General features: G+C 43.1%; 1 protein-coding gene across 1 annotated transcript in view; it reads left to right on the forward strand.

The window, feature by feature from the left end:
* The first annotated feature begins 42 nt into the window (after window positions 1–42).
* Window positions 43–22,098, forward strand: part of STYXL1 (serine/threonine/tyrosine interacting like 1) — a 63,403-nt gene continuing 41,347 nt past the window's right edge. The window contains exons 1-4 of the mRNA XM_021005572.2: window positions 43–282; window positions 2,678–2,781; window positions 13,275–13,336; window positions 17,197–17,344. Coding sequence (XP_020861231.1) covers window positions 2,679–2,781; window positions 13,275–13,336; window positions 17,197–17,344 — 313 coding nt within the window. The 5' untranslated portion in view covers window positions 43–282; window position 2,678. The remainder of the gene's footprint in view (window positions 283–2,677; window positions 2,782–13,274; window positions 13,337–17,196; window positions 17,345–22,098) is intronic.

A 22,098-nucleotide genomic window follows, 5' to 3' on the forward strand; every position in this document is an offset into this window, starting at 1 on the left:
GCCAGACCAAGCCAGGTTCAATCTCGCGAGGTCAGCTTTGCAAATCCCGCGAGATTTTCCCGCCCCCTCCTTCCCGTTGTCCGCCTTCTCGCTTGCCGGCCGGCCCGTCAGCCTGCCAGGGTTGACAGGGATGGCGCCGGGGTGGGGGAAGGGAGGGTTCAAATCACGCGAGAATCGGGAGGCTGGTGGGATTTGGACTTAGCAACCGTCGAGAGTTTGGTCCTTCGCAACCAGTTGCTGGCGGAAGCGGAGGAAGAAGCCCCTGTGGAGGCGGAGGCTGAGGCAGGAGAGAGGAAGAGGGGAGGGAGGAGGAGGAGGAGGAGGAGGAGGAGGGGGAGGGGAGCACTAGCTGTAACAATAGTAATAATAATAGCAGTAATAATAAATCGCCATGAGGAATACAAAGGTGAATCTGGGGCCCAGAGTCCCGTCTGGCCCGGGGCTGTGACCCAGGTTCGGAGTCGTGAGCCAGAGGGGCTGTCCACCCCATTCCAATGTAATCGGTTTCCTTTGTTATTTTATTTTGTGCATTTAAAGACCCGAGCTGAGCAGGGCTCCTTAGGCCCGAGGGGTCCAGGGCACACAAAAGGTTTGAAGCCCTGCACCAGAAGGTCGGGCCGTAAAACAAGGTGGTAGTAGCGATCTCTGGATCTGAGAAAACTGGGTCTGCCACCTCAGGTCAGTGGTCTCTGCTACTCACAGCCTTGGAGACTTGTCCAGAGCCCAGAGAGGTCAAGTACTTTCTCAAAGCCTCACAGCGAGGGAGTGTTAGAGGTAGGACTTGAACCCAGATTTTCCCAAGGCCAGTTCTCTATTACACAATCGCTGCCTTTCCCAGGTCACTAAAAGGGCCGTGGACCGACCAGGCCGAATTATGAGAGTTTGTTTTGTGCCACATCAGCATGCCCCTGTAACTTTCCTCCCAGAAGACATTCACTCATCTACATACACTTGCAGATACAAACTATGTGTACATAGAGGCACGACGTTAATATATAGCCTGGTGAAATGGAGCATGTGCTGAATTGTTGTTTTTGGGTTTTTTTCATTATGAAGCTTTAATTTATTTAGACACTGGCTGAGGACCCAACTGGAGTGTGTCTTAGGAATGTTTTTTGTTTGTTTTTGTGGTTAAGTGGCAGTAAATCCTGGTTTCAAAACCAGCGGATGCTCCATTGCACAAGCAATTCTATGGTTGCAGTAGAGCATGTGCTGGTTTTGAAATCAGAATTTACTGCCGTTTACTACCTGCGTGAAATGACCTCTGGCCTTTAGTTTCCTCATCTGTAAAGACGAGGGACTTCGGACCATATAATATGAAAGCCCCTTCTAACTAATTCTATTAATCAGTGGTTTATGTGTACACACACACACACATTGTCTTAGCAAAGGAATGGACATAGGACACTTCCTATTTCTTTAGTCAATAAAGCATTTTTAAAGTCCTAGGTCCTGTGCTAGGCACTGAAGATAAAATGACCAAAAAATAAAACGAGCTTCTTAAGAAGCTTACGTCGCATAGAGAGCTCTCAAGAAATTGTTGTTTTTAGTTTCATTTAGTTGGTGTTAACTAGAAAGAAGGAAATAACCTTCTCTCCAAACATTAATTCCAGTGAATTAATGAGGTAATGAGGCAAATGAGGTAAACTATTAAAAAATCAAAATGTTTTACCTTGAAAAAAAAGACATTTATGCAACAGTGGAAAATTAGAAATAATGACCTTGGCTTCTCGTAAACCTGGATTTTGTTTATATGTCTTCCTGAATAAGAATTTTAAAATTTTTATTTTTATTGATGCTTTTTGTTGTTATATCTCATTCATCTTCAAACATATTCCCTCTCCTTCCTCAATGCAGTGAACCATCCCCTATAACAAATATTAGGAAAGAAAAAGAAAAAAAGCAATTTAACAAAACCAACCAATATTTTGATCATGTCTGACAGTACATGCAATATAAGGAATAAGATTTTAATATAACTTTTGAGTTGGATTTGGATAAATGGCTTGAAAATATAGCTTATCATTGACTCTAGAGCCCTAAATGTCTTTCTGATCATTCTCTATTCTACCTATTCATATGTGCATATATATATACACATATATATGGATAATACTATGCATATATATATACATATATGTGTGTTTGTGTATATATACATATATATATACACACATATATATGCATAGTACAAGTCGTTCAGTCATTTTTCAGTCATGTCTGACTCTTCATGATCCCATTTGGGGTTTTCTTGGCAGAGATGCTAGAGTGGTTTGCCATTTCCTCTTCCAGCTCATTTTGCAGACAAGGAAACTGAGGTAAACAGGGTGAAGTGACTTACCCAGGGTCCCACAGTGGCTGAGACCAAATTTGAAGTCAGGAAGATGAGTCTTCTTGATTCCAAGCCTGGTACTATATCCGCTGCACCACCTAGCTGCCCTGTAGTACAAGTACATTTTGCTTAATATGATATTTTTTGAAACCTTTATTCTTCACTAAAGATGCTGCATTATAAATTCTTTGAAGCTGCTTCTTAGGGACGTTTAAATGATTCTTTGAATCTCTATCTTAATAGCTTAAGAAATAGAGATTTGAATCGATCTATTCCTAGTAAATGACATTTTTAAGATGGAAAGAAATATATTTATGCAAGTTCCTTATTATCCCTTCCCAATAGAATGGCTAGATTTCTCCTGTGTGAGCCAACAATGCTTTACAACATCTTAAATCAGGAAACACAGCGCTCCAGATTAGCAGAGACCAACTATCTCTATTTACTAGGTAAGTCAGACATTCCTTTCCTATCGGTTTGTTGAATAGAATTGTTCATTGAATGTCTTGTACATGTGGGGTCCTAAACTTGCCCATGTTGTGGAGAATGAATACAAAGGTGGATAATACCAGGTCCAATAATCTCTCCTCCCTGTCCGGCCTGAACAAAGGGAATGGATTGGTGCAGGAATGGGTCTGGCCAGAGGCTATGACAGAGATGCCTCCAGAGAGTGGTGCTGTAAAGTGAGCTGGTCCAGTAGTCTGAGTGAAGCAGTCTGTAAAGGTCATATGTCTGAGGGAAGGGCTAGAACCAAGTGGGAAGTTTCTGGAGATAACAAGAGTCAGTTCTCCTGAGGTGGTAAGCAGGTTGGGCTCAGAGGCAGAATGTGGTAGTGTCAGGATCCACAGTGGGAAACAAATGAACCAGGACCACGGTTAGATAAAAGTCCAAGACAGCCATGGGTCCAGAGAGGTTTAAGTTCGTGCAAAAGGCACACTTTTCTAGTTTGTTTTGAGCCCTAGTGTTTGGGCATCCCTACTCATCTTGGTCTTCTGAATGCATTTTACCTGGTGATGTCTCCGTGCTACTGTGTGCGTTTCCTACGTGGGCAGCAGTGGAGTTTGCAGGGCAGTAGCTACCCTAGGATTCATATTCTGATAAGACGTACAACAGTGACTGTGATACAAGGTAGGGCGTTGTTAATGGAAGGGATATGTTTATGGATTATCAACTTTACACAATACTGGGAGCCAAAAGAGCCTCGTTCACTGGGGGAAATTTTCTGGCCTACCCTCCCCCAGAGTGGGTGAGTGTGAATTCACTCCATAATGATGTAATCTAGTTTGGGAAGGTTTTTTTTTTCAAGTACTGGCAGCATCTCAATTTAGTGGGAGAGGTAGAAGGCCAAGTAGTGGGGGGGCCATAGCCTAAAAGGGGCCACAGAGATGGTAGTGCCGGGGAGAGTCTGGTTCCTGAGAAGTCAGCACTCCCAAGCCAGAAGAGGGCAGCATTCTCTCACTTTCTGTGCCATGAGAAGTAAGTGTGTGATTGACTGCTGTGCTGAGATTGAAAAGGCAGTGACGAAGCCAAACAGCTTTGAACTGATTTTGAGCCCTGGTACCATGTGTGATCGGCCTCACTCCCACTGAGGAGATGGAAGGATTGATTAGGAAGTTGGAGGGCGCCTTCCAGGATACCTTTGGAGGGGGCAGACTTTGACGTGGGTGTCAAGAATGTTTCTTAACTCATTGGATTCCTTGTATTTGTGTTGCTTTTCTAATTAAATTCCCTGCGCTCTGCTGTTGTGTCACCTAGCACAGACAGGTACATTGGTGAGAGTTCTGTGGACTTAAGTAGATGACGATCTTAAGAGTACCATGAACCTGGGTGTAGCCAAAAGGGGCACTTTGTTTTGTTGGGGCCCATCTGGGATCCTTTTTTTTTTTTTTTATTGAATAAGTCTACTTTGCTCAAGCTAAGGTTCCCTGCTCTAGAACTTCAGAACTGCTCTAGAACACCTTTCCACTTCCTTTTTATTCTTTCTAGGCTATAATTTGATAATAGAGTTTAGCAGTACAACTCTTACAGGCCAGATTAGTTGTTTTAAGTAATTGTTATACTGTTGAATGCCGGTGTCATTGAAGTTTTATTGTTTATTTCTGACATGACCTCATGGAACTCTTGTTGTAAATTACATTCTTGAATCCTGGAATGGTCACCATGCTTATTCTGCTGATAGAAAATTTGTGCACAACCATAGGATTTGGTCTCCGCTGAGTACTAATGCCTGACTGTGGGCCCTTTGGGGGGATGTAAAGTGCTGCTTAATAAGGTATATGGGAATAGCTGTAGTGTGTCAGCTGCCTGACACAGTAGAACATCCCAGTATCCCCAGGGAGGTCACTGTGATTGGCACCATTTGGGAACTAGGTATTAAATGCTGTGTTGCTAACCAAGAGATGCTAAGACATTTTAAAGCCTTCTTGCTGAGAGAAGGATGAGTTGGGAATGATAACAAGAAGCCTCTTGGGAGAAGCTGCTCGTGATTCAGTGGCCATACCCTCTGTAACAGCCAAGCACCTGTTGTCCACACCACCAGTGGCTCTGTGGCTGTAGTTAGTCATGGAGGGCAGACCACCAGCCTACCTGCATCGTTACAAAGAACTCATTCCCACTGTACAGGAAGGGAATTGCTTGAATCTGGGGGTAGGAAATACCCCAGCAGTAATGTCAGAGGGCAGGGGGTTGATCCAGAGAATCATTGGAGATTAGTGGAAGTCCTGAAGGCCCTGGCATTTGATCTTGCACACTTCCAAAGTGCAGCAGCCCATGAGTACACAGGATGGATGGAAAATTGGGGGTGTAGAGAATACATAGCCCACATATGTCCAGTTCTTCAATAGTCTTCAATGAAAGGGAAAGAAAGCCTCTGACTCTGTGTTACAGTTGGAAAGGTTTCTCCAGCGCCAGGGACCACCTCCACTGCCTCATCCCCTTCCCCAGCACCCCAGGGGAGATCAGAAGCAGCTGCAACTGCAGGCTAGACAGAACCCAGACCCCTGTTGATTGATTGATTGATTGATTGATTCAGGCAGAAGGACACCTGCTGACCTACATGAGCTGGGGGTGAGATCCATGTGATTCACCTTGATGTTTGTACTCACAAGTGAAGGGACAAACAAGAGGCCACTTGGTGACTTAGAGTAGATATGCAAAAGAGACGCCTAGGTTGTGCAGGGAAAGATCCCAAGCAAACACAGTTTGTCCCTCCTGGCCCCGTGACATCTCCCCAGGTAGGACTAGGGGTCCCAAAAGAAAGGCCAGTCAGATCATAGCGATCTCACTGAAGAAGCTTGGGTCACACTGGCTCCCCCGTGGGCCAGTATGCAGAGCCCCTCTTCCCTGAGGGCCAAAAGAGTTTGGGATCCAAGGTCTCAACAGGCCATCCTGGGACAAGTAGCTAGAGAATATGGCCAGAGAGGCCGTACTTGGGTAAATTTCTTTTTTTAATCCACAGTTTTGTTGAACGATAGTATCACAACTGGTGGGGTCTGAATGCAAATCAAAGCATACTTTTTTTGCTTTATTTTTCTTGGGTTTTGTTGTGCACAACTAGTTCACTTGGCTATAGAGCCTACCTAGGGCCTAGGATTTCCCAATCACCTGATGAATCAAGACCAGCTTGATTTTCTATCTCAAATGCGCATTGATGAGGCAGGAGGCAGGATGGAAGCAACTCTGTTTATTTTTAGCAAAGCACTTACTTATATAGTAAAATAACAGGAACTCTTTCTCAAGTTACAATGACGTATAGCCCATGCTGTGCTCTAGGACAGTGCATGCACGTCCTGTGCACTTATCTGACTCCAGTCCCAGAATAGACTGCTAATGACCATACAATAACTAGGGGAGTTAAAGATTGTTAAAGATCTATACAATGGAGCACCAAGCCAGGCGACCTTTGCTCAAAGATCAGCACCGGAGAGGGGCCTTCACCCGTCAGTGAGACCTCATGAACAGCCTGTGGCCCTCTCTATCCTTACAGATCCCCAGCAATTCCCCCTTTTTGTTTTTGTTGGAGATGGAGCATATGAAGCTCAGTCCCAAAGTCCTTTATCTGATCAGCTATGCACCTGAGCAAACACTGTCCAAAACACAGCATGGCCAGCAATAGCGAACATAGTGGCAACAAAGAAGACAATGGAGACATAAGCCAATGTCCAAGCTTATCAAAAGGGTTACGGCGTTTATCTAGCCAATCAAGTATATGTTATGCAGTTTTGTCTGGCATCAAGTCTTTATCAGCCGCCCTTGCAATATCTTTAGCAATTTCACATAAGTCATCGATATCCACTGCAATAGCAGAATTTCCAAACAGCCCATTTAGATGCCTACGTATTCTTTGCCAATCTCATTGGGATTTATTGTATTTAACATTGGTAAGGCAAATGAATTCATACCTATAATCACATTTCAAATGTGTTCTATATTCTAAAATATCCAATTCATCACCTATTTCAATAATGGTTTCCTTCATTCCCTCAAGCATATGGTAAATTCATCATCTATCCTTTTTGTGTTTGAAAACCTTTAGATACATTGCGAGCTAATTGATCATAAAATCAGCTTGAACCATTTCATTTCTTGATAGATAGAGATTGAGATAAAGACACAGAAGCAGTTATGATAGCTATAAGTGAAACAATTCTTAATGCTACACATGAAATACATCTCTTTTTCCTAGCAACTGCTAATTGATTGCTTTGGTCTATTATTCCAAAAATATGATCAGAACGTGACTCATACCAATCTTTGCTTTTCACAGGCACCAAGGCAAACTTTTGTTGTGTAATAACAAAAATAATTTGGTCTCTAATCTTGGTTCCTATACATTCAGACATCCTGCAATTAACACAAGTGACATTATATTCCCCTGAATCCACGGCCATTATATTAACATTCTGTGCTCTTCCCCACATAAATGCATGATTACCAGTCAAACAAGCTTGCATTGTCATATTATCATGGAAGGTCCTTTGCAAATTCGTGATGTTTATGGGCCTAAGGCTGCCCACGCCTTCCACAACTGATTTTCAACCCCTCTGTACACCCTCTGTACCCTTTCAGGGGTAATTATAAATCTATGAGACTGAAAGGCTTGTTGACTGAAAAGCTTGTTAAAACTTGGGCATTAATAAGAAAAGTTTGGTAGTAGTAGGACAACTGCAAAGTTTATCATCCATACAATAAATTATTTTTGTCTGGGAATATTTCTAACAAGTTTAATAGTGTGATGAACAAAATTTCAGCACATGGTGAGAAACATTCCTCCTTAATGGATCATAAGAGGGAAAATGGGAAATACTGATTAATGAGATAACCATACCCAAATTCAAGCTCAAAACAAAGTTAATTGTAGTTCTAAGAGTCTTTTACCTCAAGCAGTAAGTTTCACTGATTATGGCTTAAAGCCAGATACAGTTAATTGTTTTCATAGAAGTGCAATAAAGATTTAGTAGGACTCACACATATAAGAAATTTTACTTAACATTCTTTCTTTCCCACATTTAAACTTGTCTTGGTGAAAAAGCCAATTATTAAAGAAATCATTTATATAGAGTTGCAATTTCTCAGTAAGCTAAGTGAATTGTTTAGGAACTCAATAACATAAACAAATTCTTCTCTCAGAGCAGATGACCTTGACACAGTTGGTAGGAGCTTTTGGCAAGCTTACAAAGTTAAGGGAATTGCCTTGTGCCCCTCCTTTTCACTCAGAAGTAATTAAGAATTCTAGGTCTTAGTTTTAAAACAGTAACTTCAAATAACTTAGTTAACAATTTTGGTAATTTTCATGAGTGATAGTTAAATTATTTTAGCTCTAAGCTGTTCTTTTAATCATAGGTAAAGATAGAAATACCTGATTTTCTAAATGATAGTTATAAAACATCATAGAACAAGATTAACTGGACTTGATAAAATAATTTAGCTGGATTTACACAGTTATCTCACTACCTTTCAGTTTTTTTTAGTTCACATTTTAATAACATTTAAATTATTAAAAATTGCTTAAGATAACACATAAAAGTGTACCAATTTGTAATGAGACTAGATTTTTAAAACTTGAAACATGCATATTACTAATGTGAACTAAATTATCTTTAGATTGTATTCCAATATTTAAAAACTTTTCTTTTTGATTTGAAGAGGAAAACTCCTCCTTCTCCTTCTTTTCTCCCCCACCCCAACCTGGCCAGGGTTGGAATTCGAGAGAAAGGAAGAGAATATTTTTCAACATAATCTTTCAATCTTACACCCAAAGCTTTGGCCAGAGCTTTAGAATGCAAAAAAGAAAGAGAATTTTTTTTCTCCAAAAGTTTCCAAATCTTTTACTCTCAAATCATCTATTTCTGCTGTTCATGCAAACAGATTATACTATTCTTTCCACCCATACTTTTCTTATTCCTGTATGTTTAAACTTTCTTGCCTTTTATCAAATTATGTAACCTAAATAATGAAGTACTTTTTCTCCATTCTCTCCCCCATCCACCCACCCCCGGGAAATGTGGCTGGTATTAGGGAGGGGGAAGGGGAGAAAGTCACTAACAGCATTTCAGAATCCAGTTGCAGCCCTTGGCTGTCTGGCAGTATAAAGATTAAACAAATCACAGACATTAGTCACAGACCATCATTCACACAGACACAGACAAACATAGAAAAAAATGATGCGGAGAATCCAAAGGCGAGAAACTTGTCAGAAATTCCCTACACAAATGAAATAAGACTATTTTTATTTTATTTTCTCTTTTCTTTTCATGGTATTCTAAAACTAGGCAAAATCTTTCTTAAGGTTTTGGTTTTTATAAAAGGAAACTTTTTCACTTTGTAATGCTCCACAATGTCCACAATATAGTGCTGTGACTACACGTTTCTTTTCTACTTCCCCTTGGGGATTTTTGAAATTTCTCATGGCACATGGCGGGAACTTCCTTTGTTCTCACAGCTCCTACAAGCCCATTTTTATAGGATTGTAGATAGTGAAAGTACCCAGAGGAACTGATTTTGGGCCTTTGTTGTTATAAAATTCTGTCGATTCTTCTCCCACTATTTTCCATTGTTCTAAATCTAAGTTCCCTTCTCTGGGGTGCCATGAAGACTTTATATCAATAATATCTAGAAACTTTCTTATTTTCTTAGGAGTTACCGAGCACCCCTGTTCCTCAATCACTTTATATATTACTCTAACATTCTGTTCCTTATCTGAGAGTTTACCTAGATTTTGCCCCATGGTAAGAAATCCTCTTACCTCTCCATAGTCTTCTGCCACGGGATACGATTCGGAGACCTCTCACGAGGAGGCTGCCTGGCTCCAGCAGGCCTTGGTGTCTTGATGTGGGTGTCGCGTCTTCTTGGTCCAGACGTTTCCCGACTGTTTCATGCAGCTGTCTTACTCTCCGTATCTTCTTCACGGCAGCAGTGCAGCCCCACATTGGGCACCAGTTTGTTGTGCACAACGAGTTCACTTGGCTATAGAGCCTACCTAGGGCCTAGGATTTCCCAATCACCTGATGAATCAAGACCAGCTTGATTTTCTATCTCAAATGCGCATTGATGAGGCAGGAGGCAGGATGGAAGCAACTCTGTTTATTTTTAGCAAAGCACTTACTTATATAGTAAAATAACAGGAACTCTTTCTCAAGTTACAATGACATATGGCCCATGCTGTGCTCAAGGACAGTGCATGCACGTCCTGTGCACTTATCTGACTCCAATCCCAGAATAGACTGCTAATGACCATACAATAACTAGGGGAGTTAAAGATTGTTAAAGATCTATACAATGGAGCACCAAGCCAGGCGACCTTTGCTCAAAGATCAGCACCTGAGAGGGGCCCGTCAGTGAGACCTCATGAACAGCCTGTGGCCCTCTACATCCTTACAGATCCCCAACAGGGTTTCTTTGGTCTGTGTTTTCTTTCACAACATGACTAATGTGGAAATTTTTTGAAAAAGAAAGATACACTGTCACAAACAACAGGTCATAATAATCAGTAAAAATCAGCTGTTCACCAGGAGTCATGTTTTTCTGTGTGTTGATATTCACCTACCCAACACAGAAACGAAAATGAAACATCTCTGATTTCAACTTAACAGAAAATTTTCAATATAAATCCGTATCTACCTCTCATCATCCCCATTAGAACGTAAGCTCACTGCAAGTAGGGATTATTTCATTTTTTGTTCTTGTATCCCTAGCACCCAGCATAGTACCTGGCATATTGTAGGTATTGCTTTAAGTGCATCATATTTTAATTTCGTGTTCATCTTTGGATATTTTAGTAGCATTTGTGTTTAATTGCAAGAAACAGCCAGAAGTCCAGTTTAGCTGGTCCATAGAGTACAAGAGGGGATGTAGGTTGAGGCCAGGTTATAAAGGTCTTTAAAAGTTAGAGTTTATATTTGATCGTAGAGGCAATGGGGGATCAATAGGCAGATGATGTGGTCAGACCCGTGCTTTAGGAAATTCTTGTTGACTAGTGTAGACATTGGACTGAAATGAGGAGAGACAAAGTGACCAATCAGAGATTATCGCAGTAGTCCAAGAGAGTTGATACAGGCCTTAATCAAGGGCTATCGCCTGAGAGAAAAGGAATCCTCTGCAAGAGATACGGTAGAGATAAAAACAAGAAGGTTTGGCAGCTACTTAGATATGTGAGGTGTGTGCAAGTGAAGACTGGAGAGGAAACCTGATGTTGCAAACCTGGGCAACTGCAAAGATGGCGGTGCCCTCTACAGAAATAGGGAATGTCAAGGATGTAGACTGTAACATCCCTGCCCCTGGAGGATGTCTGTCCAATCTATGAAGCAGTCTGGGGTGGTAGGGCAAAGGAGGATATTGGAGAAGGAGAGAATTTTCCCAGGGGCCCCTGTAAAGCTGGCTAGGGTGAGGTGGGGAGATTGCCAGACAGCAAGAGGGCAGTAATAGGCAAAGGTTGGAGGCCAGCTGTTGTGGGGAGGCCAGGATCCATCCTTCCACCCTTTGGAGAGTGGATCTCATGCCTCTGGGAGTCACACCCAGGCCCTCACTTTGTATACCACTGTTCTAGAAGTCAGGAGCTGTGACTCTTAAACGTATTGTCTGTCCTAAATGTAGCTTATTTCAAATGTAACCCATATTGTTTTTAAAAGAACCTATGGGCTGGAAAAACTGGAAGAGTATGGCAGAAAGTAGGCATAGATCAAAATCTCACACCATGTAATAAAATGAAGTCAAAATGGGTTCATGATTTAGATATAAAGGCTGATACTGTAAGCAAACTGGGAGAGCAAGGAATATTTTACCTATCAGATTTATGGAGAGCAGAAGAATTCATGACCAGACAGGAAATAGAGAACATTACAAAAGCAAAATGGATAACTTTGATTACACTAAATTGAAAAGTTTTTGCACAAACAAAGCCAGTGTAACTAAGATTAGAAGGAAAGTAGAAAATTGGGAAAGAATTTTTACAACCAGTCTCTCTGATAAGGGCCTCATTTTTTAAAATATATAGAGAATTAAGTCAAATTTAGAAATACAAGTCATTCCCCAATTGACAAATGGTCAAAGGATATGAACAGGCAGTTCTCAGATGAAGAAATTAAAGCCGTCTATAGTCATATGAAAAAATGCTCTAAATCACTATTGATTAGAGAAATGAAAATCCAAACAACTCTGAGGTACCACATCACACCTATCAGACTGGCCAACATGACAAAACAGGAAAATGATAAATGTTGGAGAAGATGTGGGAAAATTGGAACACTAATGCATTGTTGGTGGAGTTGTGAAATGATCCAACCATTTTGGAGAACAGTTTGGAACTATGCCCAAAGGGCTACAAAAATGTGCATATCCTTTGACCCAGCAATAGCACTTCTAGGGCTGCATCCCAAAGAGATCATACAAATGGAAAAAGGACCCACATGTGCAAAAATATTCTTAGCAGCCCTTTTTGTGGTGGCAAAGAATTGGAAATTGAGAGGATGCCCATCCGTTGGGGAATGGCTGAGCAAGTTGTGGTATATGAACGTAATGGAATACTATTGTGCTCTAAGAAATGATGAACAGGCTGACTTCAGAAAAACTTGGAAAGACTTGTATGGTCTGGTGCTGAGTGAAGTGAGCAGAACCAGGAGAACGTTGTACACAATAACAGCCATGTTGTGCGATGACTAATCTTGATAAACTTAACCATTCCCAGCAATACAAGCATCTAAGACATCTCCAAAGGCCTCATGATGGAAAATGCTATCCACATCCAAAGAAAGAACTGTGGAGTTTGAATGCAGATCAAAGCACAGTATTTGCTATTGTTTTTCTTCTGTTGAGTTTTGTTTCCTCTTTCTGGTGGTTCCTCCTATTGGGCCTAATTCTTACTTACAACATCACTAATGTAAAAATATGTTTAATAGGAATGTATATGTAGAGCCTATATCAAATTGTGCACCATATTGGAGAGGGTGGTGGGGAGAGGGGGGGAGAAAAATTTTAAACTCAAAAGCATATGGAAGTGATTGTTGATAAATCAAAATAAATTAATTTTTAAAAAAAGAATCTGAAAAAACAAAAAAGAAGCTTATGCTCTGCTGAGGGAAAACAATGCGTCCACCAAAGACAACATACAAATTAACAATATACTTTTGGAGAGAGGTATGCTAACGACTGAGGGGGTCCAGAAAGGCTTCATGTAGGAGATGGCATTTAATGTGACGCTTGAGTGAGGCTGCGGATTCAAGAGGTGCAAGTGAGGAGGGAGAGTGTTCCAAGCATGGGGCCAGTCTGTGCAAAGGCCCAGAGGTGAGAGATGGGACGCCATGTGTAAGGAACAGGAAGCAGGCCAGTTTGGCTGCAACATGGAGCATATAAAGCAAATGTTACATGGCCTTTTAGCCAATAGAGTTGATGATGGCTACGGCACTGCTGTGTCAGCCTGAGTGATTGCTTAAATGCTTTTTGTTTTCAGATGTCCGTACCAAACGAGAGTATGATGAAAGCCACATCATCACCGCCCAGAGGATGAAGCAGGTACTTTGTGGTGCTGTACTGTCTGTCTGTTGGGAGCTTTGCTGTTTGTAGCTAGCCCTGGGCCTCCCTTGGTTTCTCCTTGCCCTTCTCAGCATGATGTGGTGGAAAGACCCCAGGGCTTGGAATCACAGGCCTGAGTGGGGCCCATACAATTCAAGTCACCCTGACCAAGTCACTAACCCCAAGCCTCAATTTCCTCATTTGTAAAATGGAGGCAATAATACTTGTACCTACATTTTCAGTCTTACTTCATGTTTTTACCTCATATTACTTCCCTTAATGCATTCAGTTCCAGTCAGACCAGCCTGTTAGTTGTTCTCTGAATATGACATCTCCCACGTCCACGCCTTTGCTTAGGCTGTGCCCCCTGTCTAGAGTACACTCCTCTCTCACAGTCATGTCTCAGAATCCCTGGCTTTCTTCCTCTTACACGCTCAGGTGCCATCTCCTGCTCAAAGACTTTCTGTATTCCTCCTTCCCCGAAGTTGTCAGTGATCTTTCCCTCGTGGAAATATGTGATTTTGACTGGACTTATGTCTCTTTATCTGGCGTCCCTCCTAGTAGAACCTGCCCACTGAGGGCAAGAACTATTTCATTTCTTTGATTTGTTTTGTTTTGTTTTATCTCAAGCACTCGGCTCAATGCCTTGGCACCTAATGCTTGCGGAATTGAATTGAATTGAATTGAACTGGAATGATCTTAAAATGTTGTTATGAGATAATGGATGTAGAGTGCTTTTAGCCACAGGGTGCTATGGAAATGTGGTGTCATTCGCTTCTGGTCAGAGAGGTGGGTAAGGAGCCGGTGCACAGGCCCCACTGAAATCTTTTTGGTGTCTCCATGTGTGACTCAGTAGTAAGTCCTGCACACCATTAATGATGAGGTACGGCATGGGGGATGAAGCAGAACGTTGTTCCGAGGGACAATGTCAGCTGAAGACACGGCTGAGGGAAGATCTCTGCCTTCTCCATTTGCTGCAGGAGTTGGGTGACGCTGAAGGTGATATCACAGAGCATTCTATCCACTTCTCCCAGGCTGGGACAGGCACTACGAAGAACTTCGGCAGACATTCGGCCTTTTTCTCCTTTAAAAGCAGAATAAACAACACAAAGCTAGGACCAAACGACAGACATACACAAGGGCTACCAAAGTATCAGTTGTGCTTGCTTTTTTAAATGTCGTTTTACTTCCCTGTTTCAGGCCTTGCATTTATTACACATAATTTTCTTGTGTATGTTCATATATGTATATGCTGTCATCACCAATAGAACATAATATCCTTGAGGACAGGGATGCTTTCGTTTTTTGGTTATAAGGGAAGGGGCTTGTGATTTCACCCCCACCTTTCAGCTAATGCAGTCACAGAATGTCGTTAGCCATATGAAGTTTTAATGTGTGAGCAAGATAAGTTGAAGCGTGAGTTGTGAGCCTGTCTAATTGGGTCAAGAAGGGATTTTAAATAGCTAGAGGAATTTCAGCAGATTGCCAAGCTGGCAGAGAAGGATGCCTAGCCCCAGAGCTGGAACAAGAAGTAGAAGAATTAGGCCCTGAAAGACAATCACTTTTTGTTGTTGTCGTTGCTGAGGCAGCTGGGGTTACACAGCTAGTAAATGTTTGAGGCTGGATTTGAACTCAGGTCCTCCTGACTTCAGGGCTGGTGTTCTATCCACTGCACCACCCTGATGCCCTGAGAATCATTCTTGGGGAGTCTCTCCTCTGTCCCCTCTACAATTGGTCTTGTCACTGGCCCAGTAGCCGTGCATCCATCTGAGAGCAGAGAAATCCCAAGGACAGATGGATGTGGAGAGACAGATGTATACGGAAAGAGAGGAGTGCCAGGGGTGGACTCCAGGAAGGATGTCTGGTGCCAGGACCTGTGAGTTATCCCTGTACTACAGGACTTGCCCACACGGGTGTCTCACTGCTCCAAGTTTGAGCCCAGTCATCCCATGGACTCCATTTCATTCCTGGCAAAGTGTGCTCCAAGATTTTTGGAGAAATGTACCAGTTGTCCTTATTAAGCTTGTGGAGTAAATGCCTCTGAAAAGAACTGAGTCTTCTAACTGTTTGTTAATAGAATGCACACAATAGGAGCATGTGAGTGATAATGTTGGAAGTCCAGCCCCACAGGGTTACCCCTAGAACTCTGAATGTAGTGGGACCCAGCCTGTGAGTGTAGTTTGGGAGAGTCGCCCCAGAGTATGGCTATAGATAGACAGCTGTGGTGTATCTGTGTGTGTGTGTGTGTGTGTGTGTGTGTGTATGTATATATTGTGTATACGTATGTATGTGTGTATGTATGTATATACACGTGTATATACATATATATGCATGCATAGAGACACAGAAACATATCTGTGGTGTTGTTTCCCCCAACAAAAGTTAAGCTCCTTGAGGACAGGAAATGTTTCATTTTTTGCCTTTTTATCTCCAGCATTTAGCATAGCACCTGACACATAGTGGGTGCTCGATGAATGTTTGTGGATTGATTGAACGTTGAGAAATTCTCAGGTGGAAGTACACTGGGGCTTTGTATGATGTGTTGAAACAAAACTTGTCAATGACAGTTTTTAAAGTAGAGTGGAGGAAGGAAAGCATGTGGCCCAAAAGGGTCTACACTCGCTATTTGATGCCTTACCCAGGTTTATTTTCATCTTTTAAAGTCCCCCCTCTTGTCTCTCTTCCTTTGCTCAGCCCCTGACCCAGCTCCAGCTTTCTAAGTGCCTGGGCAGAGGAAGCATTTGAGAGCAGGGCCAGTGATGGCGGCCCAAGCTTGTGGAAGGGAAGAGAGACAGAAAGTGTTAGAGCTCAGCACGGGCACCTTTTCTCCCATTCAGAGAGAGTGAATTGTGGTGCTGACTATAGCAGTAGATAGAGCGCTGGGCCTGGAGTCAGGAAGACCTGAGTTCAGACACTTACTGGCCTCAAATACTACTAGTGTGACCCTGGGCAAGTCACTTCACCCCTATTTGCCTCAGTTCCTCATCTGTTAAAAAAAAAAACAAACAACCAACCTCAGAAGGAAATGGCCATCTACTCCAGTATCTTTGCCAAGAGAACCCCATGGAGGAGTCCATGAGGTCACGAAGAGTCGGCTGTAACTGAAGGACTGAACAAAAACAAAACCAGCCACCCCCCCAGGAGAAGGCATCCTCTTCGGGGTTGCCTGGGAGAGCAGTACACTCATTATTGATGCAGCTCCAGCAGTTAGCTTAGTAAGTAGCTCCCCCGCCCCCATGTGCAATCAGAGAAATTAAAAGGGGGAGGACGTCTCTGCCTGCCTTTACCTGCTTTCCTTAGGAAGTCTCTTTTCTTTAGAATCTACCTCCTTTGAACGCCTGACCGAGACAAAGCTCATTGGTCTTCGCTGAGCTCAGCGTTTATGAAGTGCGTGACACACGGCGAGGTTTTGTACAAAGGAAGAAGGCTTGGGGGGGCCAGAATGGGAGAGGGATCCGCCTGTGTCTGAGCCCTCTCGGGGAGGCACGGGAGACTGGGCTTCAGAGCAGGACTTTCTAGTGAGCAGAGCTATTGGACAGTGAAAATCCCTGCTTTCTGAGGCAGCGGAAGGGGTTAAGCAAGATCTGCCATCCGACCACCAGGTGTGCCGTTGTTAGGAGGGATTTCTGCATGGGTTGAACTGGCTGAGCGCTCAAGTCTCTTTCAGTTTTAGGGTCCTGTAACGAACGATGAGCCTTCCCTAAATTCACTGCTTACCTTGAGACCCCATCAGGTGACAATTTCCAAAGCATTCTGGGCCCTACATGAATGCTGCCCACCCAGGGAAGGGGCCGCACCATGTTAGTTCCTTACCAGGACTCTGTGGTATTAACCCTCTAACTTTATTCTCATCTTGTTAGAAGGGAGGTAAATATGTTGTTCCAAAGTCCATGGATCTGGAGTGTGTGAAGTACTGCATCGTGTATGACGGAATCACCAACTCCTTGGACGTGTGTGTGGAGCTAGAGGAGAAGGACAACACTGACAGCTCTGAGGATGAGGAGGAAGGTAGGCCTGAGACCACTGGCACTCCATTGCCATGACTGTCTTTAGAGAAGGCAGCCTTCAGAGCCGGCTCTGGAGCCCAAGGACCGGAGCTAAGATCGCTACGTCACTTCATCGTCAGGGTGGAAACCTGTGGCCCTCTAGGTCCTCAAGTGCAGCCCTCTGACCAAATCCAAACTTCACAGAACACATCCCCTTCATAAAAGGATTGGTCGTATAAAACTTGACTCGGTCAAAAGGCTGAAGCCAAGGACCTGGAGGGCCACGTGTGGCCTTGAGGCTTCAGGTTCCCCAGCGCTGCCCTAGGCCTTGGTCTCCTCACCTGTAAAATGAGAACATTGGACCAGATGGTTTTGATGGTCCCTCCCAGCTCTGAGCCTGCGATCCTAAACCATTCAAGTTCTCTGGGCCCCGGCTTCCTTACTATAAGATGAGGAGATTGAATTAGATGGCCTTCGAGATTCCTTTTACCTGTTTTAAAAATGAAATTCTTTTTATTATGAAAATCATCGTTAAATATGAATGTTTCCTTACACAAAGGCCAGAATATCATACACGAAACCACAAATTCACTGCATGCAACTTGTGGTAGTACGGCCATTGGCCTGCTTGTCCCTGTCCCCCTCTGAACTCCACCCCCATCTCTTCTGGTTTTTTTTTAATGTTACATTGGTACTATGTTCTTTACTCTCTCCCCTTTTTTATGTTACTACATTCCTCCCCAGTTCTCCCCACAACTTTTTCTACCTCCCCAAATAAATCCCCTCGCTTATAATCAAAGTATAGTCAAAACTGATTGGTGGTGTAATAGTAGGACTTGCATCTATAATCCATCGCTCCTCCACCACACAGTAGGAGGTGCAATTTATCATTATTCTTCCAGAGACATGATTGGTTATTTCATTGACCAGAGTTCTTATCTCTTTCAAAATTATCTTTACAATGTTGTTGTATAAATTGTTCCCTTCATTCTGCTCCCTTCACTCTACGTCAGTTTATACAAATCTTCCCAGATTTCCTTTGCCTTCCATCATTTCTTTTAAAGCAACAATATCGTATGCATCGATATGCCAAATTTTATTCAGCCAGTCCCCAAATTGATGAGTGCCCAATTTGTTTCCGGTTCTTTGCTATCATAACAAAAGTGCCATTGTCAGCATTTTTGTGCACCTAGGTCCTTTCCCTTTTAATTTGATATCTTTGGGGCATATGCTCCATCATGGTATTCCTGGGTCACATGGCCGCAGAGTTGAGTGATGCAGAATGGCTAGACCAGTTCACAACCCACCAGCAGTTGTGTCTTCCCATAATCTCTCCTGCTGTTGTTGTCAGTTTGCCAGTCAGAAGTGTATAAAGTGGAACCTCAGAGTTGTCTTAGATTGCATTTCTCTTATTAGTAGAGATTTGAAGCATTTTTATGTGGGGTTTTTGTTTTTGAGAGTTTGGATTTCTTCTTTGAAAATTCTTTGTGTCATTTGGCCATTTATCTGCAGGAGAATGACTTTTGATTTTTATATCAGTTCATTATATTCTTGGATAACCAACCTTTGTCAGAGAAATTTACTGCAAAGATTTTTTTTTAACCTAGTGAATTATTTCCCTTCTAACTGCATTGCTTTTGTTTGTATAAAACCTTTTCAATTTTATATAGTCAAAATTATCCATTTCATGTCCTGTGATCCTCTCTATCCTATGTTTGGCTAAGAATTCTGTTATCTGTAGTTATGCAAGGAATCTCCTTCCATTCTCTCTTTTTTTGGGACACGACCTTGGATGTCTAGGTCATGTATCCGTTTGGAGTTCACTGCGGTGAGAATTAGAGTTAAGGTTAGAATATAGAGAGATGTTGATCTAAGTTTCATTTCTCCCAGACTGCTTTCCAGTTTTCCTTCTCTTGATTTTCAGTCCTGTATCCCCAGCCTCAGACACTTCCTAGTTGTGTGACCCTTGCCAAGTTGCTTGACCCTGTTTGCCTCAGTTTCCTCATCTGTAAAATGAGCTGGAGAAGGAAATGGCAAACCACTCCAGTGTCTCTGCCAAGAAAACCCCAAATGAGGTCACGAAGAGTCAGACACAACTGGAAAAGGTCTCAGCAACAACAACAACCCTTATTAAAACCTATTCTTCCTCCAAACTCTCTGTGCCAGTTGAGAGCACCACTGCCTTGCTAGTCTCTCCTGACTCTCGCCTCTTCTAGACCTCCCCTAGTCAATCAGTCGCCAAATCTGGTTGATTCTACTTCCTCAATATCTCTCGAATCCATGCCTTGTCCACACTCCCATGGCCACCCTCCTCGTTCAGCCTCTTGTTACCTCCCATGGCCTATGGCCCCGGCTGCCTCATCAGTCTCTGGCTCTTCCTTCACAAGCAGAGCTGTAGCCCTACAGAAGCTCCCCATTGCCTCTGAGATGAAATAGAAATTCCTCAGTATGGCGGCATTAAAAACCTTTGGCAACCTTGGTCTCCAGGCCAGACCAGTCAAACAGACTTTGGCCAGCTCACAGTTCATGCTGTGGCTCCAGCACTGATCAAGGAGTCAGGGAGCTGGGGATCTGCTCCTCAGGGGTTCTGTTGTGAAAGTTAGCAGCCTCTAGGAAGCCAAGGCTGCCCAGCAGCATGGCTTGGGGCCCCCATCTCTGCCTGCAACCCCCTGCCCTCACCCTCACCCCCACCCAGTGCTCTGGGGCATATGGCCTGTGATCCCTTGGCACAGGCGACAGCCTGGGGACCACGATTCCCCCCGCCTGAGGCTCCCCGAGGTTTCCTTTCCTGATTTGAAGGTGATGGCATCCGGATAGTGGGTGGCTGTCTGAGCACACAGTCTGTGGCTTAGATGTGTAGGGAAGCACTCAAGCCTCCAACGTTATAGATGACGTTTTTGACGCATGTCCCCGATGGAGTAAGGCAGTGGACCTCCTTTTTAGCTTCCCTAGAAATGTTAAGCAATAGTATTTCCCCACCCTAAAACTCTTTCTAGATTTTCACTTTTGGAAAGTGAGCAAAAGCCAAGGGTTTTCTTAGGGAAATAGATTAAGGGTGATAAGGGTGCCTTCCCCAGCACTGAAGGACCCACCCAAAGGTGGTGTCCACTTCCGCTGAAGGGGAGGCACCCTGTCCGCCTGGTGTCTCCTTTCAGTACAGATTCTGCCGAGGAGCTCGGGGAAGGCTCCTCTTGATTCCTCCCGGGTGGCTTGGCTGCTCAGTCATTCTGAATGTTGACCTAGAGCTGTACTGTTACCTAAAAGTATCTTGAGGTGGACACGGGTTGGGTGGGCACGGGGAAACTTTCTGAAATCTCTGTAAGCCAGAAATAACTAAGAGACCAGCACAAATAAAATTAAATAAAATCATTTCTAGCAGACTGGTGCCCAAAGGCAGAGTATGGAATGAATATTTCCACTGCCCTCTGACCCCAGAAATTGTGGCTGAATAAAAGAATGCTAATTGTAGTTATTTCATCAGGTTACTTGCCAGGTTCTCCTGAATTAACCAGCTAGGTGGCACAATAGATAGAGTGCCAGGACTAGAGGCAGGAAGGCCTGAATTCAAATCCAGCCTCAGACACTTACTGGCTGTAGGACCCCTCAGCAATTTGCTTAACCTCTGCTTGCTTCAGTTTCCTTAATTGTAAGATGGGGATAATAATACCACACAGAGTTGCTGTGAAGCGCTTAGCAGAGTGCCTGGCACAGAGCTGGCGTTTGATAAATGTAAATAATGAGTGCTTACTGCCTTCTCACCTAGTGTAGTAATAGTCATGTGCATCATTAAAAATGGGCCCGATTAACTTTGTGGTTAAATTCTATTTGATTGTAACACTAAGTCATTCACATGCACGTGGTCTTTTTAAAAACTTGTGATACAGGTAGCTGTTTTGAAGTTTATTTGTTTATTTTACAATCATTTATGATCACACACGCACCAATTGAATAATAAAAGAAAATCCAAAAACAAAATCCTCAAAGCAAGTATGCCTGGCCCAGTAAAGCACATCTATCTCCACATTGACCACATCCCAAAATGTCTGTCTTGTTCTGCATCTTGAGTACATGCCATCTCTGACAGAAAGTGGGTAGGAAGCTTCCTCTTCAGCTTTCTGGACTCCTGGCTTCTCGCTGCATTGATTAGAGTTCTTTGCAAAGTGATTTGTCTTTAAAATGTTGTCCTTCGAATCATTCTCCTGGTTCTGCTCACTTTGCTTTTAGTCCATAGGAGTCTCCCAGTTTGTTCTGACATTGTCCATTTCATCCTTTCTTAGGGTGCAGTAACATTCCATTGCATTCATATACCATTATTAGTTTTGTCTTTCCTTAATGGGAAGACACCCCTTAGTTTCCAGTTTTGGAGCTGCTATAGAAAATGCTGCTAGAAATATTTTTGTTCATATAGGTCCTTTTCCTCTTTCTTTGATCTCTTTAGGTTAATAATACTAGTTAGCAGTTACATAGTACTTTAAGAAGTTTTGCAGTGCACTTTACAAATATTACTTCATTTAGTGCTCGTAACAACCCTGGGAGGAAACTGAGGCAGGCAGAGATTCAGTGATTTGCGTCTAAGGCCGGATTTGAACCCACTTCTTCCTGCCCCCAGGCCCAGCACTCCCTCCACTATGGCGCTGTCCAGTGTCTGTAGAAATGGGCCTGTTAGTAGCTGGGTTGAAGGGTACACATGTAGGCGCAGATGGGTAATTTGGGGGGCGCAGTCCAGATCACTTTCACCGCACCACCACGAGGGCACTGTGGGCCAGGTTTTCCTGC

This window comes from Phascolarctos cinereus, unplaced genomic scaffold, assembly GCF_003287225.1.
Source record: "Phascolarctos cinereus isolate Bilbo 61053 unplaced genomic scaffold, phaCin_HiC Scaffold_5;HRSCAF=322, whole genome shotgun sequence".
Lineage (NCBI taxonomy): Eukaryota > Metazoa > Chordata > Mammalia > Diprotodontia > Phascolarctidae > Phascolarctos > Phascolarctos cinereus.